The sequence below is a fragment of the Meriones unguiculatus genome, chromosome 11 (genome assembly GCF_030254825.1).
Source record: "Meriones unguiculatus strain TT.TT164.6M chromosome 11, Bangor_MerUng_6.1, whole genome shotgun sequence".
Classification (NCBI taxonomy): Eukaryota; Metazoa; Chordata; class Mammalia; order Rodentia; family Muridae; genus Meriones; species Meriones unguiculatus.
The window spans coordinates 56,134,937-56,162,793 of NC_083359.1; the positions used below are offsets into that span (position 1 = coordinate 56,134,937).

The following is a 27,857-nucleotide window of genomic DNA, read 5'->3' on the forward strand; positions in this document are numbered from 1 at the left end:
GGCTGCATCACCACAGGCGACCAAAGAGCGTTGAACCTTGAGTTCATGATAGAGGCATTCCCTGCTCCCCTTACTTGGAGATCTATATGGAGACTGAGCTGCCATTTGGCCACATCTGAGCAGGGGGTCAAGGTCCTCGGGTGATGCATCAGTCTCTGCAGGCCCCTGGCCTCAGATCTTTTAGATTTGTTGGTCTCCTTGTGGAGCTCCTGTTCCCTCCATGTCCCTGTATCCCTACCCTTCTCTTCTTCCATTAGACTCCCTTGCATTCTGCCCAATGGTTGGCCTTGAGTCTCAGCATCTGTTTTGAATCCCCTGTTGGGTGAGTCCTTTCAGAGGACCCTCAATAGTAAGCTCCCATTCTGTTTCTTCTCTTCTACCACTTCTGGTGTCTATCCTGTTTGCTATTCTGAATGAGATTTAAGCATCCTCCTTAGGGGTTTCCTTAGTGTTTTAACTTCTTTAGGTCTGTAAATGGCTATCCTATATTATACAGCTCAACTATGTTCATAGCAGCTTTAACAACCTAGATGTCTCTCAATGGAGGAATGGATACAGAAATTATGGTACATCTACACAATGGAATACACTACTCAGCTATTTAAAACAAGGAAATCATGAAATTTGTAGGCAAATGGATGGAACTAGAGAAGATCATCTTGAGTTAAAAATCTTTTCTTTAAAAAATGATTAATTTTAATTTTTATAGAAAAAATACATAAACCTTGTTTATAATTGATATTTTTAGATTTGATTTTGTATTTATTTAGATTTAGTAAAAGTAGATGTTTTGTTAACTATATAAATAAAAGGGAAGGAAAATTCACTGGCACAACTGTTTGCTTTTTAGTGTCTTCAGAAGCCTAACCTGACCTCAGACACAAAGGATAAGGAGTACAAACCCCATGACATTCCCCAGAGGCAGTCTGTGCAGCCCTCAGAAACCTGTCCTCCTGCCCGCCGGGCAAAGCGCATGAGAGCAGAGGCAAGTATTCCATGGGATGGGCTAGAATTTCTTGAGTTTAGTGCTAGTGGCTGTTCATCACTGACTTTTTCTTGTATGTAAGTCCTTTGTAGTTTTGGTACTCTCATAAAGGGATGCTTCATACGATTGAACCTTTAGTCAGTGATGGGGATGGTGTTGTTCACAAAGGGTTTTTAACGGTCAAAACTGAAAAACAATTGGCATTCTTGTGCTCCTGGACCCTCAAGTTAAGATGATATTGATTGGAGATTAAAGGGTGGAGTATGTGAAGACAGGGCCTTTGTTCAGAATAAGTATGGACCTGGGAATATATGTTCCCTAAGAAGAGGAAAGCGCAAGGAGGTGCAGAGGAAGTGCTAATACTAAGGTAGCTGGAGGGGAATGAGGGTTGAAAGGCTGCTGAGATGCCTTGCTTTAGGATTTTTTTCTTTTTCTGTTTAGAAAGGAAAATTATTCTACTTGCTTTGTTCCCTTAGCGTGGAATGAACACTTTGGATTTATGTCTAGCTCCTGATAGGATGTAAGTTTTAGGAAACAACTTAATGCTGAGGAGCCTCCTCAGGACAGTATCACACTTCTGAGTCAGTCCTTGGCTTTTTAGTAATCATTGACAAATAATTGATTTTTACATAAGTAGAATTTAGAGACTCCATATTCTCAATGAAGGAAACTAGTCAGAAACTCATAAAGCTCATTAATCTAAAGTAAATATTTATTTTTGAGCATTTTCTTTAGGACTTTTGTGATAGGGTTACACTGTATAGCCCAAGCTATCCTTGAACTTCCTGTGATGCTCTTTCCTCAGCCTTCCATTTGCTGGAACATAGATAGGTATGTCCCACCATACCTGGATCCTTATAAATATAAGATGTGCCCAGGTGCTCTAGATACCTGGGTCTGCCTTGATGATACCAAAATGTAATGATAATGCCCACAAACAGTTCTTTTGCCTGTGAACATGTAGAAATTGATCAATAGTTACACTAACACTTCAGTGTTATAGACCACAAAGTGGTTTATTTGTTTTACCAATGAAGAATAGCATTCCAAGAAGCAGTAGAACTGAGCTTAACTTATATGTCCTTAATGAGAATGTAGCTGTTTTATAGTTTATGTTAGAGATAAAACTTACTCTTTTGAGATTTTTATAGTTCTATTTTTATTTATTTTGCTTTAACATATATCTGTGCCGTGTGAGTACAGTACCCATGGAGGCCAGATCCCCTGGGACTGGAGTTAAACATAGTTTTTAGCTGTCATGTGGTTGTTAGGAATAAAACTCAGGTCCTAGAGGTATACATTGTAATAATAGTGATTAAACTAATGATGTTAAGAGAGGTGTCTTGATGGTTAGTGCATATACTTCTCTTGCAGGGGACCTAAGTTTCATTCCTAGCACCTACATCAGGCAGCTCACAACCCTCCTGCATCTCTGTCTCTGGGGAATCTGTGCTCTCTTCTGGTCTATGAGGGGACCTACACACACATGGGCATGTGGACACTCTGCCACACAAACATAAATAAAAATAAAATATTCATTAAAAAAAAGTTAGGCATGGCAGTGCATGCTTTTCATCCCAGCACTTAGGAGGCAGAGGCAAGCAGATATCTGTGAGTTTGAGGCCTGCCTGGTCTACATACCAAGGTATAGGCTAAGTTTCCACAAATACTGGTAGTCCTAGACCTTTGAAGAGATTGGCTAACTTTTAGAAGTTAATTAAATTGTGATTTTTTTTTTCATTAATTTGAAATTGTGATATTTTTATAGTTGTTTTGGATTTAGTAATTAAAGCAAAGTTTCTAGCAGAAAATAAGGCCTTGTTGTGTCCATTTTGAATAGTAATATGGCTCATAATTAGATCCCAATTTTTCTGTTTTTTTTTGTTTTTGTTTCAAACATATATTATTGGAGAATAATCTACTTTCTGTGTAAAAGTAACTTAAAAATGTGATCTAAGAAAAGAACAAAAGTGTCTTGAATTACTAAGTAATAACAAATAGAAGAAAATATTCAACATATGACAATTTTTTAGGCTATGAATATTAAAATAGAACCAGAAGAGATAACAGAAGCCAGAACTCATAATCTGAGACGCCGAATGGGTTGTCCAACTCCAAAATATGAAAACGGTAAGAAAGTTTATCCATGAATGAGAACAAGTAAAAAATGACGATAGCTTTTATTATTCCTTGGTCACATGACTTGGTTTAAGAAATAAAAATCTTAATTTCTTAATATATTGTCTCTATTTTCACAATTATCAGGCAGAAGCCTAAAAATAGAAAGATATGCATATTTGGAACATAGGTGAATTTCAGAGTTTGCATCAAGCTGTTGGTTTGACATTTAGTTTAGTAAATTCACTTAAAAGATGATTTGAAAAGTATGGGTTCCCTTTTATTTCAGGTAGGACAGAGGCATTATCTAGTCTAGAAGTTGAGTTGATAATGCTTGCTTGTGTTGTTTTTCCTGCTTTCCCTCCCCATTCTTTCTTCTCCTCTCCTACTCCCCTCCCTCCCTCCCTCCCTTTTTTAAAGATAGGTCTCACTGTGTATTCTTGCCTGGCCTCAAACTCTTGCCATGATTCTTCCTGCTTCTGTCTCTCACATGCTAGCATTATGGACATGTGCCGCACACCTGGCTAGAAGTACTGTAGTTGACATAGGATAGTGCTGTGTGCTATGTACACACTGGCATATACGAACACAGTGTTAAATGAGCTCTTCACAGACACTAATATGTTAGTGAAAAGAACACAGTGGAGTGGGAAGTAAACTGCTGTAGATCTGAGTCCTGTCTCAACCACTAACTAGTTAGTTCTGTGACTAGAGATACTTCTTTCCTTCTTGGAGGTTCATGTTCTTTCAGATGAGTTTGTGTGAATGAATCACATGATAATTCAATAACTGATAACTCAGTCAAAAAATACCAGTTTTTGGAAATGGAAAATCATCTTAGATTATAGAAAGACAATGGTAGAGACCCAGTTGGTGAGTTGTTCATATCCTTGTGGCAAACAAGAGAACCATGTTGTTGTTTATTTTTCTTGGGACATGGTTTCACTATGTAGCTCTGACTGTCCTGGAACTCATAGAGACCTTCTTTCTCTGCCTCCTGAGGTTGGAATTTAAAGGTATGTTCTACCATGTCTTATTCTTTCTTGTTTTTTTTTTTTTTTTTTTTTTTGGAGACGGGCTCTCCTTGTGTAGTGTTGGCCCTCCTGAAACTCACTCTGTAGAACAGGCTGGCCTGGAACTCCCAGAGATCCGTCTGCCTCTGCCTCCCAAATGCTGAGATTAAAGGTGTGTGCCACCATTGCCTGCTGACATGTCTTATTCTTAACAAAAGAACGGTTTAGCTCCTGTTTTGAAGACATACACACTTAATCAGCATATTCATAACAGTACTCATGCTGAAACTTAATTGAGGTCAGTTCGTATTTTATCAATCAGTATTGAGGTCTTGTGTGTAATAACACCTAATACTAGGTGTTATTAAAATGAGAACAAACATGGAATTGCATTTGTGTATAGTTTATAAGCTTGGAGAGGAGGAAGAGGATGAGGCGAGAAAGGAAGTAGAAATGAGCATAGTACATATAGAAAGAACTAACTTTGGATTGCCTTTTGCAGAGAAAGAAATGAAAAGTAACATCAAGCAAGAACCCACTGAGAAGAAAGACTGTGTTTTAGAGAGCGAGAAGGAAAAGCCCAAGAGTCGGTCTAAAAAAACCACTAATGCTGTGAGTTGACACTTCCCTTTCTCCTTTACCCCCGTTTTCTTTTCCTCCTTCAATTACTTATTTTCTATATATATATACTTTTTTTCTATATATATTTTTTCTTTTTGAAACAGGATCTCTCCATATTCAAGGTGGCTTTGGATTTGATTCCTACTTCTGTCCCAGCCTCCTGAGTAGCGGGGGCTGTAGAAGTCCACCCTTGCTCCCTCTCTCCCTCTTTCTCTCACTCATGCACATTCTGGGCACGAACTTCACTGAGCTACATACCCGGCTCTGGGGAGTCAGCAGCATATCTGTTCTGGACCTCAGGCCTTGTGCATACTCCACAATACTCCACCCCTGAGTTCATCCCTAAACATTCTTTTCCCTAGCCTCCCTTTGAGAATGCCTTTACCTTAAGCATATACTTATATGCATTACTTAGTATTGGTTAACGTAGGACCAACAAAGGAAAGATATTTCAATGTTTGTTTAATCAGTAGGGAAATACCTAGTTCTAGTAAACACTATCAGTGATTTTTCTGTTTGTAACTAGGCGCATTGAGCTGTTGTTAGTCTACCTGCAGATGAGGCTGAAGGGTAGATCAAAAGTCACATTGACATTTTGTACCTCTTCAGCTAGCCAGGGGAAAAAAGGAATGAGAAAGAAGAAAGGAGTTGGGCACTCAGAGGCAGGGCCTTGGTAGCCTGCGACACCTGGGTGTGGGCTGTTGGATTGGAGTACTTGTTTAAAGTGATGCTTGTGCTGCCTGTGTTCAAGCCTGTAATCCTGTTCCTCAGGAGGCTGACGTAGGAGGGTTGCTGAGAGTTCAAATTCCAGCATGAGTTAAAAATGAGCTTGTCTCAGAAAGCCAAAAACAAGCAAATTTCCCTCTTGTAATATTAGAAAGTATCAGATTGACCTCCCATGCCTTACTACTAGATTCTGACAGATGTCTTTTAAATTAGAGATTCATTTCTCAGTTCTCCTTTCCACCATACATATAAGAAAATACAATAAGAAACTAACAGATCTTTTTTCCTTTAAATATGAGCAGATTTAACCAATGAGACTTTCTGTTAGTTGAAAATCGTTGACGTCTCAGCTTCCTGTTAGCAGGTTTATGTACTAGATGGAAGAGGGGATAGCACCGCCATCAGGTAGAATCACAGTTAGTTCCGCTAACAGTCTTTCACAGTTCTACAGGATGTAAACGCCAGGCATTGGCAGGCTTGGTGTCTTCTGAGGGCACTCCCTGTAGCCTACTGATTGGATGTGTGTGTGACAGTTCAACCCATTTGTAACTAAATCACTGTTTTATCATTTTTCTCTCTCTCCTATGGGATGTATGGGGAGGAAACAGGCCTGGTTCTTGAACTTAGGACCCCCCTCCTTTGCCTTCCAAGTACTGGAATTACAGGTTTGTATCACCACCAGCAGGGCCACTCCTCTCAACTCTAGAATTGAATTCAGAGTTGGTGGGATTTTGTTTTTTAGTTGGTTAGTTGGTTTTTGAGTCAGGGATTCTCTTTGTAGCCCTAGCTGTCATGGATCTCTCTTGCAGTCTGTAGACCAGGCTGTCCTCAAATTCAAGAGATAACACCTGTCTCTGTTGCTCTGTCTTCTGTAATGAGGTCTCTGGAACCCAGGCTAGCATTGAAATCCTAATCTGCCATTGCTTCCCAGTGCCATGATTACAGGCGCCTGCGCTACACTTGAGTAGCGCAGAATATTTCTCCAGAATATTTCTCTAATGTACTTGTTTGGCTGATAATTTATTATCTGTGAGGATTATCTTAAACTTAATAAAGTGACTATACAAAAGAATTAAAACATATAAGTGATAGGTGATATAAGTGATAACATATAAGTGATAAGCTTGGAGATCACAGTTCATAATCTGCAGTACATGTTATTGTCAAATAGTCCTTATAGAAGATGCAGAATATTTGTGTGTGTGTGTTTTCAGGGCAGTTTCTCTTTGTATCCCTGGCTATCCTGGAACTTGCTTTGTAGATCAGGCAGGCTTTGAACTCCGAGATCACCTCTCTCTGTTTCCTGAGTGCTGGGATCTAAGGTGTTGAGTACTTATAAATTCCTACAAAGAGCATACATTGTTTTACAATGAATTTGCTGGTAAACAAATTATTAAAATGTAGTTAGCTGGGCACCGTGGCGCACGCCTGTGATAGGCACAGGTGTCCGGATCACTGTGACTGATCCTGGCTTAGAAGGTGTAGAATTTTTCTTTAAACTACGTATGGGCTGCAGAGATGGGTCATTAAGTTTAAGACACTTTATGCCAACCTTGCTGGTCAGACTTCAATTTCTGGAACTCATGTGGAAGGAGAAACTTCTGACTGTTAACTGGTGGACTGCAGTATGATGCACACACATTCACAAACGTGTGTAATTGAAAAGAGATATATTTTCTTTTTGTTCGAATATTTGCTTACTTTGAGCAGCTTCACGAAAACCAGGTGCGGTGCTGTCTTCCAGTCATCCCAGCACTTAAAGGTAGAGTCAGGATCAGAAATTCAAGGTCATCCTCAACTTAGCAATTAAGAGGCCACTTGAGTTACCTGGAGACCTTGTCAGAACAGGAGAAAACAAAAGGAAAAGAGAAGTTCACAAAATTAAATAGTAGCTCACACATAATTTGTTTTTTGTGTATTTGCATTCTGTAGGTGGACCTGTATGTGTGCCTCTTATGTGGCAGTGGCAACGATGAGGACCGGCTTCTCCTGTGTGATGGCTGTGATGACAGTTACCATACTTTCTGCTTGATTCCCCCTCTCCATGATGTTCCTAAGGGAGACTGGAGGTGTCCAAAGTGTTTGGCTCAAGTAAGGATTAATGACTGAGAAAAAGTACTTTGGGAACATTTTCTTTTCCTGTGGTTTTTAGATTTAATGATAATAACAAAGTTCATGAAAATGAGGCTTGGAAGTGAATAGGAAAGAGGAGGCCTTACAAAGTATATATGTTGCTCAGAGACAGAATTTTTAAAAATACTTATTTAGGTCCTTTTGAGACAGGGTTTCTCTGTGTAAACTTGCCTGTCCTGGACTAACTATAGATCAGGCTGGCCTTGAACTCACAGTGATCTGCATGCCTCTGCCTCCCTGAGTTCTGGGATCACAGGTCTGTGCCACCGTGCCTGACTAAAAGTTTTTTTAGGTAACTATATTTTATTAATTTGTTCACCAACAAACTCATTGTAAAATAATGTATGCTCTTTGTAGGAATTTATAAACATTCAACAACTTAAATGGTTTCATAAGGCATGCTAACCATTTATAATTTCTTAGTGTGTACTTATCCAGATATTTTTCTTTTCTTGCTTCCAGTGTTTTTATGTTTGTTGTATGTTTGTGTGTGTGTCTGTGTTCAGGTGAGGGATGTTTGAATGTTCATCTGTGACAGGGTCTCTGTTGATCCTGAAGCACACTAATTTGCTTACAGCCGACTAGGCAAGGTACATCAGGCATCTCCCTGTCTTGGCAACCCCTGTTGATTAAGCACTTGGGCCCTGGCCTTTATCTGAGCTCTCAAGATACAAACTCAGGTCTTCATGCCTGTGTGGCAGGAACCTTGTGGACTGAGTCACTTTCTTAGTTTCAGACATTTTTTTTCTGTTTTAAATGAATGGAACTATATTAGACAATTAAATTTAGTAATTTACTTTTTTATCCTAAATATTTTCAGTGTAATGTATGTAGTGCTGATTTTTTTAAAGATTTATTTATTTATTATGTATACATTGTTTTGCCTGAATGTGTGTCTGTAGGCCAGAAGAGAGCACCAGATCTCCTAGATTGTGGTGAGCCACCACGTGGGTGCTGGGAACTGAACTCAGGACCTCTGGAAAAGCAGACAGCACTCTTAACCCCTAAGCCATGTCTCCAGCCCTAGTGCTAATATTTTAATAAAATGTAACAGAATTTGTTGTTATCCCATAAGAAAGTGCTCCATCATTGGAATATTACATTTTGTGTTAGAATTAGCTCATAACACTAAAAACGTTTTTGTCTATATAGCAGTAGTGTAACATGAGATGGTCCCACATGGCATGTCATTAGGCATGGAATAGGGAAGGGGTCCAGTATTAGATAAATATTAATATTTAAATGTGAATATTTAATACCTAGATAGAGATGACCTTGTAAGTGGGCCTGGATATTCAAATCTATTTGACTCTTACATAAGAGTTTCATAATCCTCTGGAGCCTTTTAGTGTTTTTTTTGTTTTGATAGCATTATTTATTTTTTCCATGTAGTTATTAATTTCTATTTTGATATATTCTTAAGTTGATTTTATAGTTTAAAGTCTTGAACATTATTCCTCTAATTTTCAGTATTGAAGACATTTGATCCTGAAAGCAAATGAGAGTTAAATAATTGTGATTGTTAAAACAGTTTATTTGCTCAGTACCAAATAAAAGTTATTTTGTTTACTTACTGGAACTATCTCATTCTTCGAACACACTGATTTTTCCTAACATAGACCTAATAGAATGAAAAAAGTCTTAAATCTTAGAGAAAAAATTATATTTGTGACTCTTGGGAAGATACACTTGTTGTTTTCAATTGTCATTTAGAACACAAAAAAATTTTTTTTTCTCACGCAGGAATGTAGTAAGCCACAAGAAGCGTTTGGCTTTGAACAAGCAGCAAGGGACTATACTCTCCGTACATTTGGGGAAATGGCAGATGCATTCAAATCTGATTACTTCAACATGCCAGTCCATGTATGTAGATTTATACTAATTTGATTTAGAATTGAATTTTTTTTTTTTACTGATTAATTAGTTTATTTGCTTTTGTGCGCTCAGGCAACATTGTATATGTGGAAATCAAAAACAGCTTGTGGAAGCCAGTTCTTTGCTACTATGTCGTTCTAGGAATTGAACTCAATCTTCAGGCTTGGTAGCATGTGCCTTTAGCCACTAAGACAGCTCTCACCAGCTGTGGTGTTACTTTTCTGAGATTGGACCTCCATTATGTAGTCCCTGTTATCCTGCATTCACTTTGTAAATCAAGCCAGTCTACATGCAATTCTCTGAGATCCACATGCCTCTGCCTCCCAAATGATGGGATAAAGGGGCACCACCACCACGCCTGGCTAGTTAACACATTTTTTGAGTTAGCTGATGATGAAAAAAGTTAAGATGGATAGTATAAGGCTAGAGAGATGGTCCAGTGGTTAAGAGCACTGTCTGCTTTTCCAGAGGTCCTGAGTTCAATTTCCAGCAACCACATGCTGGCTCATAACCATCTATACTGAGATATGATGTCTTCTTCTGGTATGCAGGTGTACATGCAGATAGAGTGCTCATATACATATATAAATATAAATATATATATATATATTTAAGGTGGATAGTATAGATACTTTCTCTGCTACTCCATTACTGGATAAAGCATAGCTCCATTCATTGAAGCCACAAGGAAGCGAATAAAGGTCTTACTTGACAGCCATTATACAGATAGAAACTTCTAAAATGTTTAGTGGTAGTAGAATTCCATAATACTTTGTATCTGAATGTTGTCATTTAAGTGGTTTGCTCTTTAACACAGATTTTAGTGTAATAGTATATACCAATAAAATCCTACCGTTCTTATAGTCCAGCAGTTGCTGCTTAAATATCACAGAGTTGATTGCAAGATTACTATGTACCAAGTAATGCCCTGTTTGCTATGTCTTGAACACATTTATTACATTTTGTTCTCTAATCATTAGATTGTAAACTTTACTATAGAATCCATTGTTACTTGTTCACTTCTAAATATGAGCAGGTATCAATATTCTATCAAATAAATAAAGAATAAGTGGTTTCCAGCATAATTCTGAATATTTAAGCTGTGGTTTTTCTTAGTTATGTGTGCCCTAACAAACAGCTCTTGCCTGAGATTGCTGCAGTTGGATGATTACTAAGGTTAGATGAGGGTTTTTATCCCTATTGAATTGCAGCAATTAATTAGTGAACCTGATATTCCTTTATGTCATGAACATCAGCTTTTAGTTACCTAAAATATTTTCTTTTTAGTGCATATCCTACTTGAAATTTTATTTTGACTCCCTCATGCATTTTAGTTTTTTATATACTTGCATAATCATGTTGATTGGCTTATGACATCTGTTACTGGATTTTTATTTTCTTTACAAGCTGAAGACACTAAGGGGCAAACATGTGAGTCATTTGCCTCTACTCAACACAACTCCTTGACACACTGATAGCTTTATATTTTTGGGAATACTGAGGCAAAGATCATTTTGTTCATATTCTACAATTTATCTTACTACAATTTTTTTTTATTCATTCAGTTTTTGATATAGGAATATTTTGTGTGCATGTATGAATGTGCAATGTGTACTTGGTGCCCATGGAGGTCAGAAGAGAGCATTGGATCTTCTGGAACTAGTTACAGGTGGTGCCGTGTGGGTGCTTTGGAAATTGAACCCAGGTCCTCTACAAGAGCAACAAATGCTCTTTACTACCAAACAATCTCTCTAGCCTTTTTTATTTTTTGAATTCATGGTTTTTTGTTTCATTTTCAGCCAGGATTCATCAATGTGTTAAAAACTTTTATTAGCTAAGTTGGGTGTTACATTTCTCAAAACACAAAAGTATATCTCAGAGTATTTTTAAAAAAACAACTTAATTTTACAATTTTTTGGTTTGTTTTTATTTTTCCAGACAGGGTTTTTCTGTGTAGCCCTGGCTGTCCTGGACTCAGTTTGTAGGCCAGACTGGCCTTGAACTCACAGAAATCCACCTGCCTCTGGGATTACAGGTGTATGCCACCACACTTTGTTAATTTTCCAATTGTTTTTAAAGTTCTTTTTTAAAGACTTGGTATTTATATATCATTCTGCCTGCATGTGTGCCTGCGCACCAGAAGAGGGCATGAGATTTCACTATAGAGACTTATGAGCCACCATGTGGTTGCTGGGAATTGAACTCAGGAACTTTTGAAAAACACCCAGTGCTCTTAAAGACCTCTGAGCCATCTCTCCAGCCCTAAGTTTGTAATTCTTAAATATAAAGTTTATTTTAGAAAATAGAGTTGTTGCCTGAATTACTCAGAGCTACCTGTGGGAAATCATGGACAGAATTTTTCCTTAGAAGATTAATCTGTGATGTCAAACAGTTTGTGAATGAGAGTGAAAAAATTACTGTTTCAATTTCCTCATACTTCCAGATGGTTCCCACAGAGCTGGTGGAGAAGGAGTTTTGGCGACTGGTAAGCACTATTGAAGAAGACGTCACTGTGGAGTATGGAGCTGATATTGCTTCAAAAGAGTTTGGCAGTGGCTTTCCTGTTCGAGATGGGAAAATCAAGATTTCTCCTGAGGAAGAGGTAGGCTCCAACTGTAGGGCCTTGTAGTGTAAGATGAGGCGGAGCTGTGCATCTAAAGCGCGACCTTGGTCCAAAGGGCAGAATACTGGAGTAGTGTCGTCCTCATTGTAACAAACAAAAGTCCTCTTAAGTGCCTTGGAAACTGCGCTACTGAAATTCTGTGTGGTTAGTTTGAAGTATTTATAATTACTGTCAGCATAGTAATTGATTAATTTTAAGACAAATTAAGTTCTTATAGTCCTGGTTATGCACTATACTGTGGTGATGAAGGAACCTTATTTATTACTGCCCTATCTATCCTTCAGGTCCTAATTGAGTTCTCTTAAAATTCAGTCTGTGAGTAATCGAAGCCCTAATTAATTTTAATATTTTTAAGTGTCTTGCTTTTCATGCCAGTTGACTCTTAAGCCAACGCTTGTTTTGTGGGCAATCACTGTATATGTGTATACATATGGTGTTCATTTTAAATTTCACATCTACACAGAGAGGTATACGTATGTGTACAGCTTGACTAGTGTTCACAAACTGAATATTTGAACACACAGGTGGCCAGCCATAAGCATGGAGATAGGAGAGCCCAACGTGAGGTTCCCTCTTGCATTTTCATCTCATTACTTCTTTCGGGACAGCCACTGTTACCTTACGCTAACTACCCCAGTTTTTAAGGGTGTAGGTTTGTTTGCCTGTTCTGAACTTCATGTTCAGGTTCAGTTTATGTTCTATCTCCTAAAACAAAATAAAGGAGCAGATGTGTTTACAGTTCAGGACCACTTAAAGTCTAAATCCGACAGACCTAGAAATTGTCATAGTGCCACCTCTACTTTGACCCCTAAGCCCTTCCTTCATTTTATTTTGAAGGACCTCTGTAGCCAGTCTATAGCAGTGAAATTCTAGGGTCTGAAAAAATGGCTCTGCAGTTGTAAGAACATTTGCTACCCTTCTAGAGGACCTGGGTCAGGCTGCTCACAACTGCCTTTGTGTCTCAGCTCCAAAGTATTCAGTGGCCTCTTCTGGCCTCCTTGAGTACCTGCATATATGTACCAACCTACCCAACTAACAAAACAAGAAAAGAACATGTTTCTGAAGTTAGTGTGAAATAGCTAAAACTTCATCATCTTCTTTGTTTTTTTGTTTTTTTTCTGGCTCATTTAGGCATATCTTGATAGTGGCTGGAATTTGAACAATATGCCAGTAATGGAGCAATCTGTCCTCGCTCATATTACTGCTGATATATGCGGCATGAAACTCCCTTGGTTATACGTGGGCATGTGCTTCTCTTCCTTCTGTTGGCATATTGAGGACCACTGGAGCTACTCAATCAACTACCTGCATTGGTAAGGGTTTATGTGCAGCCTGTGAGCACTGTGTGCAAGCTGGGTAGCCCCTGACTGAATGTCAGGGTTCCTTTTGTTTTAGTTTCTGTTGGATTACATTTCCTATTAGGTTAGGGCGCTTTACAAAACTCTAATACAAAGTGTTCTGAAATCATACACTACTTTGAAAGTACAGCATGTTTCTACTAACGGGGTAGAAAGCACTGTAGCTTCCTCTTCTCCTGCTACAGGAAATCTCATTTGGTAGTTATGGTAACTCATATATACCTTCTACAGGTCTTTGGGAATATCAGTTTCCTTCTGTTGTGCTGAATCCTAACATCACAACACTTACTAGACCTCTCTAACCTGTGTAGACATTTGAACTTCACTATCTAAACTTCTCAGCCAAAGCCATTTTTTTTCCCTACATCTGTTTCCTCCTCCCTGTTTGTTCTACTTTGAAGTGCAAAAATATTTAAAAATCCATAACCCACTTAAATCCTACAGTGGAATTTGAGACTGTGCCACAAGAAAGAGTTGCCATATGGATATGTAGCGTGGTTCTGCCTCTCTGGGCAACTGCCCCTGCTGTAACGGGAAGATGATGCTTTTCGTACCTCACAGGGATGGCACGGATTAATCAGTGGACAATGTAAAGTGCTTTGAAGAATAAGGGTTCTTTAGAAATGCTAATTGCCTTATTTCTATTTGATTTAAACCTTTTCCAGTAGAATGGCCAAGGGAAAAGGAAGATGGAAAGTTGCCATTCCTTCTCAGTTGCTGTAGGGAGTTGTAAATGTGTATCCTGTAGCAAATGTGATTCTTGATATTCTTAGAAACTCTAGATATCTGTACTTTGTATAGTGGGATCCGTGAGGACCTCAGATGCAAAGTCTTACCTTTGTACTGGGAGAGAAGATGCACTTCACATGTTCTACTCAAAATTCTCACATCCCTTCTTTGATTTGAACATTTGTAGCTCAGTCTTAAAAGAGTAAAGGCAGAAAAATATTAAGTGGTTAACAATTTGTTTTGTGTTGTGTTATAAATTGATTGACTCTTATAATCTGTTTCTAGGGGTGAGCCAAAAACCTGGTATGGAGTTCCAGGATATGCTGCAGAGCAGCTGGAAAATGTAATGAAGAAACTAGCTCCAGAGCTCTTTGTGTCCCAGCCAGATCTCTTGCACCAGCTTGTGACCATCATGAACCCCAACACTCTGATGACTCATGAAGTGCCTGTATGTTCTCAGTTAATCCTGCTATTCCACTTGCTCATATTCCTCTCTTTTTCTTTACCTTTTTTTGTTTTATTTTAAAAAAGGTTTGGTCTTGTATTTTCATAATATAACTTGGTAACAGAAGCAGCTATTTGGTACAATATAGCACTAATCCAATGGGCCAGATACTTAGCAAACCTAAACTACCCGACAGACTTGCTTTGTGAACGAGTGCAGTACTTTTCCGTGTAAAATTCAGTATAGTCGAGTTCTATAACCGTTATCCCATATGGTTTCTGTACTATAAATTTTGTTCATAACTTCAGTCAACAAAAATTCAGTTACTTGTGAATACAAAATAGTTTACTATTAAAATGGCCAGCTTGTTAAAATTAGATTTAAACCCTGGTTTTAAATTTCTAAAAAATGTAAGTTATAAATATTGTAAATTTTTATATTTATAGAATTTATAAGGTGCTCTTAACTTTTGAGCCATCTTTTTTCAGCTATTGGTGTCAAAATTTATTTATTATTTATACATTATTCTGCCTTCATCTGTATCTCCGTGTCAGAAGAGGGCACCGGATCTCATTGGTTAGGAGCCACCTTGTGATTGCTGGGAATTGAACTCAGGACCTTTGTAAGAACAGCTAGTGCTCTTAATCTCTGAATCTCTCCAGCCCTGTGTCAGAATTTTTTATGTCTTTTTCCTACCTACAAGAAGAACTTGGACACAGAGGAAGACAATGCAGCCACTCCTGATGAGACCTGATATCAGAAGGAAGGGGAGGAAGACCTCCCCATTAGTGGACTGGGGGAGGGGCATGGGGGGAGGATGTGATTGGGAAAGGAGGAGGAAGGGAGCTGCAGGGGGGATACAAAGTGAATAAATTGTAATTAATAAAAAAATAAAAATTAAAGAAGAACTTGGGTAGGGATGTTGTTCAGTACAATACTTAGATCCTGGATTTAATTCCCAACACTTTATAAAGAAGGAACAATGAATCTTAATTGAATCTCATGATCTTAGTTTTGAATGACTAACCAAAATGGCAGTGCTTGGTAGGACTGACTGTTTTGATGGTGGTGCTCGGAACTGAATTCAGGGCCATGATAGTACTAGGTTTAGGTTTAGGCTTCGTCCTAGTCCTGCTTCCCACCCAGAACTGGCTGTTTTACATTTCTTACTGCATCTCCCTTCTCCTTCGCCCCGTAAACATCTGTCTGGATGCCTTTTTTTGGGTGTTGTTCCTCAGGGACCACCTACCTTAATTTTTTTGACAGGATTTCTCAGAACTTAATTTGAGGGCCTGTGAAGTATTTATGGAACATAACTTAAAAGAAACTGCTGAAACTGAGTATGGTGGAGCATGCTGTTAATCCCAGGACTCTGGGAAGCAGAGGCAGGCGGACCACTGTGAGTTCAAGGCCAGCCTGGTCTCCAAAGTGAGTTCCAGGACAGAGAATCCCTGTCTCAGAAACGAAAATAAAAAAAAAGGAAAGAAAAAGTAATGAGGGAAGAGTATAAAATATTCACCATATATTTATTGTTATTTTTCTCGTTGGATTTTTCCAGTTTGTAAAAATTGGAATAAAATATAGGGACTATATTTAGGACCTAGGGAAATAAATTGATTAATTCTTCCTTTCTGGACTGTTAAGTTCCTATGAAGTCCAGACTGGCCTGCAACTCATAGTTTCTGCTTTACTATTGTTGAACCTTACAAAATTCCTGATTGTATCTGTAAAGAAAGATGTTCCTTGCCTCTTAGAAGGGGCCTTATCTTTGTAATATGAGCACTATCTTCTGTTCAGAGACTAATTAGTTCTCTTAGTGTGTATACTACTTTATCTTGTGTCATAAATCAGGTCATTGTACCACAGTAGTTTTTTCCTCCTCACTTTAATTGATAGAAGGTATGTATGCACATATATTCGTGTGTGTTTAGTTGTGTCCTGTATGTTCATCCTATAGTTATGTCCAACTTGTCTTTGAGAATGTTACTATACAAACTTACTCTCTTATCCCTGACTCTGTAGGTTTATCGAACGAATCAGTGTGCTGGAGAGTTTGTGATTACATTTCCAAGAGCCTACCACAGTGGTTTCAACCAAGGTTTTAATTTTGCTGAGGCTGTTAACTTCTGTACTGTTGATTGGGTATGTATTACGGGCAGAGCTTTTTCAAATCTACCATTTTCCTGTGGAAATAGAATATGACACTTTTTAAAAATTTCATATATTCTTGCTGTTTTTCTGGCTATTGTAATACCAATTCTTTTCCAGTCTACAATGAGATAAACACACAGTATGACAACTCAGACATGTATCATACTGCTTAGTTTAGTTGGCTTTGTTTCTTTTGTAGTGAGACCTCTCTCTTTAAGATTTATAGTTTTTCTTTTTTAAAGTATGTGTGTGTTTCTGCGCATACCTACAGACGGCATGTGCTAGGACCAGCAGAGGCCAGAGAAGGCATAATTAGACAGTCTGAGTATGGGTAGCCTGACATGGGTGCTGGTCCACTGGACCTCTGTAAAGTCTGTACTTGCTCTTAACTGCTGAGCCACATCTCCAGCCCCAAGACATACTTACTCTTTTTAAATCGTACAAAGTTTTTTTTTTTTGTTGTTGTTGTTGTTGTTTTTATTTTTTAAAAATATGCATTGTTTTCCCTACATGTATATGTCTGTATGAGGGTGTTTGGTGCACTGGTACTGGTGTTACAGACAGTTGTGAGATACCATGTGGGTGCTGGGAATTGAACCCCAGTCCTCTGGAAGAACAGCCAGTGCTCTTAACTGCTGAGCCATCTCTCTAGCCTCGAATTGTAGTTTTAAATCAAGCTTTTGGGGATAGAGGAGTATTTTGTTTTTGTTTTTTTTTTCCCCAGTGTTGCCAAGGCTAACCCTGAGTTCTTTGTTGCAAACCATCCTTCTGCCTTTGCAGGTTCTGGGTAACCTAACTTGTAGCAAGACTCTTCCTGAAGAACAGCATCTGATGACTTTAGATAAGGCTGAAACTTATTAAGCTTCAGACTAGTAACAAATACTCTAGTCTGAAATAGTAGGATTTCAGTTCAGCACAGTTGTTTGAGGAAATGTACAAATATTTCCAGTTATATGCTATATTACTCATTAATTCATTGTCAACACATTTTTTTCCATAAGACCAGTTTTAGTGCCAGATCTTTAGTGCACAAAGATAAATAGGCTCAGGGCTCTGGTTATCTCAGTTTGGTTTAGGCTTGATAACTGATAATATGTTTTGGCTTTGATTGTATTATTTGGTAATACAAATATTTTAAGTCAAAAGTTTTGGTAACTTCAATAAAAGGTGCATAAGTCATTTCCTTCTGCCTTGTGACACAGCTACCATTGGGTCGCCAGTGTGTGGAGCATTATCGATTGCTGCACCGTTATTGTGTCTTCTCCCATGATGAGATGATATGCAAAATGGCTTCCAAGGCTGATGTATTAGACGTTGTAGTGGCGTCCACTGTTCAGAAGGACATGGCCATTATGATTGAGGATGAAAAAGCTTTAAGGGAAACTGTCCGTAAATTGGTAAGGTTTCGGGAAAACACATTTCATGTCATTGACTATAATTTACGAAAGTTCTTGTGTATTTTACTGTGGTTTTAAATTTTTCCTCACTGTATTTATTTTCTACGAAAGTTATTTTAATTGACATGTATTAATATTTTTTCATTTGTATTGACTCTCATATCATGCACTTATCCCTTTTATCAGTTTCCAAAAAACCTGAAAACTTCCACTTCTGCTGCTTCTTTTCTCTGTCCACCCCCTCTTTCCATCCCTCCCTTCCTCTCCTATAATAGTGTCTCATGTATCCCAAAGATGGCCTTGTACTCTCTTGAACTTCTCCTTCTACTTTCCATGTGCAAGCTTGTGTCTGTTATATTGTGTTCTTAAGGCATCTGTGCATAATACGAAGACAAAAGATGTTCTCTAGTATCTCATACTTTTAAGTATTAATGTCCTCTATACCATTTTAAGTATTTTTTGTTTCTACAAAATACAAGTCTAAAGTGTTTTTTTAATTTTTGTGTTTATCTTGCATATGATATCCAGTTATCCCTTCATAGTTTTTTAAAAACTATCTCCTCTCTGAATTGCCTTGGTTTAAAACCTGTGAATCTAACTTATTGCTAGTACTAAATGGTCTTTACTATTGTAATTTTTTTCTGATCATAATCTTATTTTTAATTACCTGTATATGTCTGTGTCATTTTGTGCATGTGAGTTCAGTTCCCACACAGGCCAGAAGAGGATGTCAGATGTCTTGGAGCTAGAGTTACAGACAGTTGTAAGCATGATAACATGGGTGCTGGGAGCTGAGCCTGGGTCCTTTGCAAGATTCACATGCTTAACACTGAGTTCTCTCCAGCTCTCTAATTTTATTTCTTTGAAATAAGTAATAATTAGTGTGAATCTTTTAGTTTCTTGTAGAAGGTAGAGTCACATATAGCCCAGGCTTGCCTTTAAACTTTTTATGTAGACAAGAATGACCTTGAACTTCTGATCTTCCTACCTCTACTTCCCTAGTACCGGGGTTATAGGCTTATGGTAGCATACTCAGTTTTATTCAGTGCTGAAATGGAACCCAGGGCTTGGAGCACATAAGGTGAGCCAAAAACTAGCTCAATTATAATCCTAACCCCTAGCTTTGTTCTTTATTTTTAAAATTATTTTTATCTCTTAGTTATTAATTTGCATTTTCCTGTTAAGATTTTTATTTAATAGATTTTTTAAATTCAACTATGTACATAAATAATTTTTTTATATACTTCTGGGGGTAGACTACTGGAATGTTGTCTATTGGGAGCTCGTTATGGACCACCAACAGGATATCTGCTGTCCCCTGATATTTTGTAGTCAGAGAAAGCAAGGCCTTGACTTGCCAAGGTCTACATCAATAGTGGTAGCTAGTGATTACCTACAGAAGACTACCTGGTGAGCTGTTAGCAGTGGATAGCTGCTGGAGGAGGAAGAGGGATGTTTCTGGGGGATGTACCATGGGAGGTTGTCTGTACCCCAGGCTCCTGTGCACAAGGGCGGCACTAATTATGCTCATTGGGTTATTACAAACAAACAAACAAACCAAATGCACAGAAAATTGAGAAAGGGATGTTGGGAGAGCATAGGAGTAGGGGTATAGTTAATAGTAGAAAATAACCAGAATAAAAATATTACCTAAAAAATAGTAGCTAATTTCTGCAACCTGGGGAACTATTTTCTACCCAAATGTAGAATTTACAAGTTAAAACTGTGTGTAAACTCCATGATTTCCATTCTCTCTCTCTCTCTCTCTCTCTCTTTTTTTATTAAAGATATATTTATTACATATACAGTGTTCTGTCTGAGGACATAAGAGGGCACAAGATCTCATTATAGATGGTTGTGAGCCACCATGTGGTTGCTGAGAATTGAACTCATGACCTCTGGAAGAGCAACCAGTGCTTTTAACCTCTGAGCCATTTCTCCAGCTCCTTGTAATTTCCATTCTCAATGCAAATTCAGAGTTGGTCTTTGGTCTTTGGTCTCTGAGTTTTGGTCTCCTTTAATCTTCAGCCCAAGGAAGTCCTTTTCAATGATCGTCATTAAAATGAAAAATCTGTTCATTAGCATTTTATACTTGGTCTTATCTTTGTTGAATTAACATGTAATTGTCAGAAATGGTTAAAATATTAATGTAAAAAAAAGTCTAATGATTCAAAATTGAGTTAATCAGAATTGACCTTTTAAAGATTGGATTTGGATGCAGATGAGAAAAGATGGTAGAGGTTTGGCTTTAAGTGACAAAAGACATCTCAGAAGGACCTTCTAGAGCTCAGGTGGGATGACCTACAGTTGAAATGTTCACTTAGAAAATACTGCTAACTTAAATTTAAAATGTTTTCTATCTCTTGAATTACATATTTTAAAAACTTATTCAAATAATGATATCTTCAGGTAGGTTTCAGTATAAATGGTTAAGAGATCAGTCAACAATTTCTACGTAGACATTCTGTATTGTTTGGCTTTGTTTCTTTTTTAAACATTTTTAATTTTAAAGTGTGTGTGTGTGTGTGTGTGTGTGTGTGTGTGTGTGTGTGTAAGAAGGTGTGGCTCTTCTGAAGCAGCTAGAGTTAAGGGTGGTTGTGAGCTACTTGGCATAGGTGCTGGGAACTCTGGTCCTCTGCAGGAGCAGTGTTCACTCGCCATCACAGAGTTGTCTCCAGCTCCTCTGTTGTCTTGAAAGATGCTAGCAGTCAAGTTTAGGGCTTGGTGCATTGTAGGCACAGGCTCTCTCCAGCTTTTAAATTGTGTCTCCAGCTTTTAAATTTTTTGCTCTGTGATAGAAAGGATGTGTCTTTTGCTCTTTTCTATGCCCAAAGCTTTAGTAAGGTAAGTTTGGAGTCAGGCTGCTACCCCCAGCAGTATTCAGCAATAATTTTGTTTATGCACAGATAAGAATGGTTAGACATGAGACCTTACCTTATCCAAAGAGGGATTCTCCCTGGACAAATGGATTAATATGCTGGGTGATGGTTACTTGTAGTCTATATTGTTCTAAATAGTGCTTATGTATTTTAATAAGGCTTTTCTTTTTTAATTCAATACATACTTGGGGTCTTTTAGATTGTATTATCCTTTTAAAGCCTCTAATACAGACTTTATTTTAGGGAGTAATTGATTCAGAAAGAATGGATTTTGAACTGCTGCCAGATGATGAACGGCAGTGTATAAAATGCAAAACTACATGCTTCATGTCTGCCATCTCCTGCTCTTGTAAACCTGGCCTACTCGTTTGCTTACATCACGTAAAGGAATTGTGTTCATGCCCCCCTTATAAATATAGCCTGCGGTAAGTAGGAAGAATGGTTTTTCCCATTGGGAAAATGTCAGATCACTTTCTTTCTTTGTGTGTACATGTGCATATGTGTATGTTTGTGCGTGTGTATGTTTGTGTGTGTGTTTGTGAGATCACATTCTTGTGTGAATGCGGTTATATGTCTGAAGGCAACATGAAGAGACACTGGGCCTGGATTGATCTTTTGAAACCCCAAAGCCCACCCCCAGTGACACAATTCTTCCAACGAAGCCATACCTCCAAATCCTTGTCAAGTAGCACAGCTCTGAAATGACCAAGCCTTCAAATATATGAGCCTTGCCTAGTCAGACCACCACATACAGGTTTTGGGGCTCAGGTTCTAATGCTTTCAAGCAAAGTGCTTTACCCATTAAGCCATCTTCCCAGGCTGCACTGAATCATTACTAAAAAGTCCCCTGACAAAGTCTATTATATGCCTCTGAAGTGGTGAGGATAAAACAACTGTCTCAATGCTGTTTGTGTTCTGTTTCCAGATATAGATACACTCTGGATGATCTCTATCCAATGATGAATGCGTTGAAGCTTCGAGCAGAGTCTTACAATGAGTGGGCCTTAAATGTGAATGAAGCCTTGGAAGCAAAGATCAACAAGAAGAAAAGTATGTAATGCAGAATGTATGACTTGCTAACCAGCAACAACTTCGTTATCAAAACAGATGACTGAAAACAGCCCAAGTTTATCCTTAGCTCTTATGTCTGAATAGGTTTTCACATCCTTGGCAGAGGTTTGAAGCTAAGATGGATGGGGAAAATTGCCTCAACATCTAAGTGAAGTCTGGCTATATAGATTGTGGAAGATGATTTTGGGACTAGAGAGATGGCTCAGTGGATAAATGTACATTCCACACAAGCCCAGTGATCTTGAGTTTGACCCCTGTAGCGCATGTAAAGGTGGAAGGAGAACCAACTCCATAGTTTTTGTCCTACCTCCACCTGTGCACCGTGATGCTCATCGCCCTTCCCTCTAATAGAAACGAAGGAAAAGAAGAACAGAACCTCTCTTCAAAAAGGAAAGAGAGCTGGAGAATTGCCTCTTTCAGGGGACCTGGGTTCAATTCTAGCCATCCACGTGGTGGCTAACAGCTGTCCCAAGGGATAGAGTGCCCCCTTTGGGCCTGTGTAGTCACTGCAGACATGTGGTATATCGATGTCGTGCAGGCAGAACACTCACATACAAAAGTAAATAAACCAAGCCAGGTATGGTGGCCAAGTCTTCAGTCCTAGCACTCAGGAGGCAGAGGCAGGCAGATCTATGTGAGTTGAGGTCAGTCTGGACTTTATGTATTTTATTAAAGCAGATTTTTTTTTGAAATGACTTATAAAATTAATTAGATGTCTATGAAATGTTGGCTTAGCATTTTCTAGTTCTAATCAAAGTGGCCCTAGTATTTATCATTACCTTTTTTTATTTTCTTTTAAAATGGAAGATTTTTGTTTTTTTGCGTGTTTTGCCTACATGTGTGTATGTAGGTGCTCTGTGTGTTTGCCTGATAATCTGCTGAGGGCAGAAGAGCGTGCTGGATCCCATGGAGATGGAGTTAAAGGATGGTTGTGAGTTGTTGTGAGGGTGCTGGTAACTGAGCCTGAGGCCTTCTGCAAGAACAAGTGCTCTTAGCTGCTGAGTCACCTCTCCAGCACTGTCCCCATTTTATGATTTTTTTTTTTTCTGTGTATTTGTGTGGGTGCTTGCAGAGGCCAGAATAGGGTGATGGATCCCTGGATCTGGAATTACATACTTGTGAGTCACCATGTGGGTCCTGGGATCCAAACCTGGTCCTTTTGCAAGAACAGCAAGTGCTCTTAACTGCTGAGTCTACCCTGCAGCCAGTCAGTCATTCCCTTCAGATTCCCTACTTCTGTCCTTTCTGTAGTTCAGCAGGCCACTTCCTCCCTTTCCATGTAGGAGAAGGGAGCAATATCACAGTTTCTTGTCAATGATAAAGTAAAATAAAGGACTACAAAGTAGGTTAAGCCACAATGAGATTTATATTGGTTTCTCTCACAAATCAGTTAATTTTTCATTTAAATTTTTTTAAACTCATTATATCTTTAATACCTCTATCCTGAAGTCCAACTTCTTGTCCAGCTACTTCCCATGCCCTCCAAATCAGATAAATATTGTCTAAAACATAACTTTAGTGTTAAATTTATAGATAAGAATTGACAAGAACCTTCTCCACTATTTTGTAGCACTAGCTATAAACTGGATGATCACAGGAGCAATGACTTGTTCTTCATTCTAGGTCTTGTCTGCTTTAAAGCTTTAATTGAAGAATCAGAAATGAAGAAATTCCCAGACAATGATCTTTTGCGTCACCTTCGCTTAGTCACACAGGATGCAGAAAAGTGTGCCTCGGTTGCCCAGCAATTGCTTAATGGCAAAAGACAAACAAGGTATGTATTTCTGATTAGTTGAGACCAGAAGCTATGGCACCTGAACCTAGCAACCTGTTAACAGTTTTTCTTTCCCTTCTGGGTTTGTGTGATATTGTCATCTATAAGTCATGAGCATATGTGTTCTCATATGGCTTCCTCGTGCCCTTGCCTTTATAGGTATCGATCTGGTGGAGGGAAGTCTCAGAATCAGTTGACGGTGAACGAACTTCGACAGTTTGTGACCCAGTTGTATGCACTTCCATGTGTCCTTAGTCAAACACCATTGCTAAAGGTAACTATATAAATATGTATAGGAGGACTTTGGGTAAATCCCATATTTCATATACTCAATTGACATTATTAAGGAATCCTCTTGGGTGGCTTGTATGTTAATTTTGGTGTGTGGGTGTGTGTATCTGCTGAGACCAAAAGAGAGCATCAGATACCTTAGCCCTTGAATTACCAGTGGTTGTAAGCCACCTGACATGGTTGCTGGGAACTGCAGTTCTGTTCCCCCTGAAGAGTGGCTAGTACTCTGAACCTGAGCCATCGCTCCAGCTCAGTAGTTTGCAGATATGCAGTGTTGTCGGTATATATAGATATAGAGATTATAATAGAGGGAAGATAAAATTGGAGATTTTTACTTTGAAAGTGACCACTGAGTCTGACATGATGACCCACACTTGTAATCCCAACATTGAGAGCTCAAGACAGGAGGACTGTCACAAGTATGATGTCAGCCTGTTCTCCATAGTAAGTCCAAAGAACCAGAGAGATGGTTAAGAGTTCTCTCTTGCACACAATCCAACCAGAGGTTGGATTTCCTGCACATGCCTCTAACCCGAATTCCAAGGGGTCCCAGAACAGGATATGCCAAGACTTGTTGGCTTCCTAGTTAGGGGGTAGGGTGTGTGTGTGTGTGTGTGTGTGTGTGTGTGTGTAAGTAAACAAACAAATAAATAAATAAATGTGGTTGGTAAGTAAGTGGTTAAGTGTGAGTGCCCAGTTCAGGGAGGTAAAGATTTCTTTTTGCTTTGTTTTGTTGTGTTTTGTTTTTTGAGACAAGATTTCTCTGTGTGGCATTGGCTGTCCTGTACTTACTTTGTAGACCAGGCTGGCCTTGAACTCACAGCAATCTGCCTGCCTCTGCCTCCCTGAGTGCTGGGATTAAAGTTGTGTGCCATATTGCCTACCTGAATTTTACATCATAAGTTTGAAAGGACCCAAGTATTGCTGGGCATGGTGGCGCACACATATGGTACTCAGACACACATACTGGCAAAACACTCATACCCACAAAAAATCAAAAAAATCAAAACACTCATACCCACAAAAAATCAAAAAGATCAAAACACTCATACCCACAAAAAATCAAAAAGATCAAAACACTCATACCCACAAAAAATCAAAAAGATTTTATGAAAAGCTAGGCACAGTGGCACACTGACTCCTAAGCACTCATGGAGTCAGAGGCCGATGGATCACTATGAGTTTCAAGGCCAGTCTGGTCTACCAAGTGAGTCCAGTATAGCCAAGGCTTGAAAAACAAAACAACAAAAAACAAAAACAAAACAAAAAAAAAAAGTAAAATAGTAAAGTGCTATTTTGATGGCATGACTTCTGTTGTTTGGTTTAATTTGCTTCCTTGCTTTTAGGATCTCTTGAATCGTGTGGAAGATTTCCAACAGCAAAGCCAGAAACTACTATCTGAGGAAATGCCTAGTGCTGCTGAGCTACAGGCTTTGCTGGACGTCAGCTTCGAATTTGATGTTGACCTTCCACAACTCGCTGAGATGCGTATTCGCTTAGAACAGGCCCGTTGGCTAGAAGAGGTGCAGCAGGCTTGTCTGGACTCCAGTTCCCTTTCTTTGGATGATATGAGACGACTCATAGACTTAGGGGTGGGGCTAGCTCCATATTCCGCAGTGGAGAAAGCTATGGCCCGCCTGCAAGAATTGCTTACAGTGTCTGAGCACTGGGATGACAAAGCCAAGGGTCTTATCAGAGCAAGGTAAAACAGACCACACTCTCTCCCTGGGAAGTTTGGAAACAGGTGAACTTGAAAGTGTAGAGCACAGAGGCCAGTGCTCACGTACTGTTACTTGTTGTCCTCCTAGAATGCTTGTGAAAAAAGCTAATTGTTTGGGCCTTTGTTGAAACATGCTTAAAGGAAATCAGCCAGGGTTGGTGGCATACACCTTTACTTACTGGGACGTAGAGGCCGGCAGATCTCTGAGTTTGAGGCCAGCCTGGTCACAAAGTAAGTTCCAGGACAGTCAGGACTGCATAGTGAGACCCTGTCTCAAAAAAACAAAACAAAATAAAAAATATTTTCTTATTTAATGTTTATGAAATAAATGATTTAGATGGAAATGACTATTTTAAAGATAAGGTTAAATGAAATTTCCCTATACTCTTTGGGAGAAGAAAAAGCCTACAAAGTGTGGAGCTTCTCAAACTTAACAGTTAATAAAGAAAATCCCAAGTCATGAGAGGCAAATAAATGTCTGAGAGTTGATGTGTTCATTCTGTGCAGTGGTGATATTGCAGATTATTTTTGCTGTTGTTTGGCAAGTCAGGGCACCTCATTGTTTTAGACATTACTGGAGGTGTGTTAGCCGTTTGATCCAGAGGGAAAGGTGAGGTTATTTCCTAATCTTGCCTTGTGTGGCCGATCTCTATTGATTCAGAAGACAACGTAAGTGTTCAAAGTCTGGTTATAAACACTGTTCTGCATTCTTAAAGTAGTGGTCACTGAGCAGATAGGGTGGGAAATATTTTGGTATTGTGCTTTGAGTATGTTAATGTTTTAGATAATTTAAATTTTCTCAGTTTATCTGATTCTTGACATTTTATCTAGCTTTAACATAGAAAAAATTACTGACTGTATATTACTAAGTTCCTCTGTGCAGTAGAACTTTGTTATAGCATAAAATCAGGAACAGGTAGAACTAAAATGCATGTCTAGAGTCTAGGGCTGGAGAGATGACTCCTGCCCTGTCATGGGACACAGCACTAAGTTCACAACTGCTTGAAACTGCAGGGTTTCTGATTGCAGGGTTTCTGGTGCCTTCCGCAGGCACTCTTGCATGCATATATATACACGTATATAAAATAAAATGATGAAAACCTTACTTGCTTTTACATCTTAATTGTTTGAAATGAGTTAATTTGATATGTAGTTGTCAGTGCCATTAATATAAAATTTTATTTTGGTCATGGTGAGTTCTTTTAGAAATGATTATCCTAGTCTTTTGGTAACTAGAAAAAATGCAGTTCAGCATGGAGAAATGGCTCAGCAGTTAGGAGCACTAGCTGGTTCTCTAGAGGACCTGGGTTCAATTCCCTGCACCAATGTGACAACTGTCTGTTATTCCAGTTCCAGAGATCCGTGGCACCAGGCATCCACGTGGTACACACATGCATGCACGCACGCAGGCAAAATATCTAAATGAATAAAATAAAATTTTCTTTTTTAAAAGATTTATTTTATTTTTTAAAGAAAAGAAAAAATGCAGTTCTGACACATCAGTGTTTTGCTTCTGCAGACCACGGCATTCCTTGAGTAGCCTTGCCACAGCAGTAAAGGAGATGGAGGAGATCCCTGCCTATCTGCCCAATGGTGCAGTCCTGAAAGAATCTGTGCAGAGAGCCAGAGACTGGCTTCAAGATGTAGATGCATTGCAGGTTGGTAAAAAAAGGACAAAAAAAGGGGGTGGGGGAGCCTGAATGTGCAAGTGCAATTAGCTGTAGTTTCCCCTACCTGGGTAGGCCGTAAGTAGGGAAGAAGCTTTTCACTGCTAGTCTTAAGCAGCCTTTGTTTTCCTTCATGGTTGACAGAAGTGAGCAGGGTTGCAAGCAGGAGCAGGTCACAGTCCTCTGGTAACTGAACTCTTAGCTCACACCAGCCTGGGCTCTGAGACCCTCAAGACGTGACAGCTCAAACATGTAATGACCAGGGCCTACAACCTCTTCTT

General features: G+C 38.9%; 1 protein-coding gene across 2 annotated transcripts in view; it reads left to right on the forward strand.

Annotated features, from left to right (window-relative positions):
- Positions 1–27,857, forward strand: part of Kdm5b (lysine demethylase 5B) — a 72,916-nt gene that overhangs the window by 32,906 nt on the left and 12,153 nt on the right. For both annotated transcript variants that reach the window (XM_021633771.2, XM_060364337.1), the window contains 16 exons: positions 851–985; positions 3,019–3,115; positions 4,619–4,728; positions 7,396–7,554; positions 9,340–9,459; positions 11,915–12,073; positions 13,226–13,407; positions 14,467–14,629; positions 16,649–16,768; positions 17,980–18,174; positions 21,297–21,478; positions 21,979–22,103; positions 23,748–23,898; positions 24,058–24,172; positions 25,536–25,891; positions 27,429–27,567. In XM_021633771.2, the coding sequence (XP_021489446.1) occupies positions 851–985; positions 3,019–3,115; positions 4,619–4,728; positions 7,396–7,554; positions 9,340–9,459; positions 11,915–12,073; positions 13,226–13,407; positions 14,467–14,629; positions 16,649–16,768; positions 17,980–18,174; positions 21,297–21,478; positions 21,979–22,103; positions 23,748–23,898; positions 24,058–24,172; positions 25,536–25,891; positions 27,429–27,567 (2,508 nt within the window). The remainder of the gene's footprint in view (positions 1–850; positions 986–3,018; positions 3,116–4,618; positions 4,729–7,395; positions 7,555–9,339; positions 9,460–11,914; positions 12,074–13,225; positions 13,408–14,466; positions 14,630–16,648; positions 16,769–17,979; positions 18,175–21,296; positions 21,479–21,978; positions 22,104–23,747; positions 23,899–24,057; positions 24,173–25,535; positions 25,892–27,428; positions 27,568–27,857) is intronic.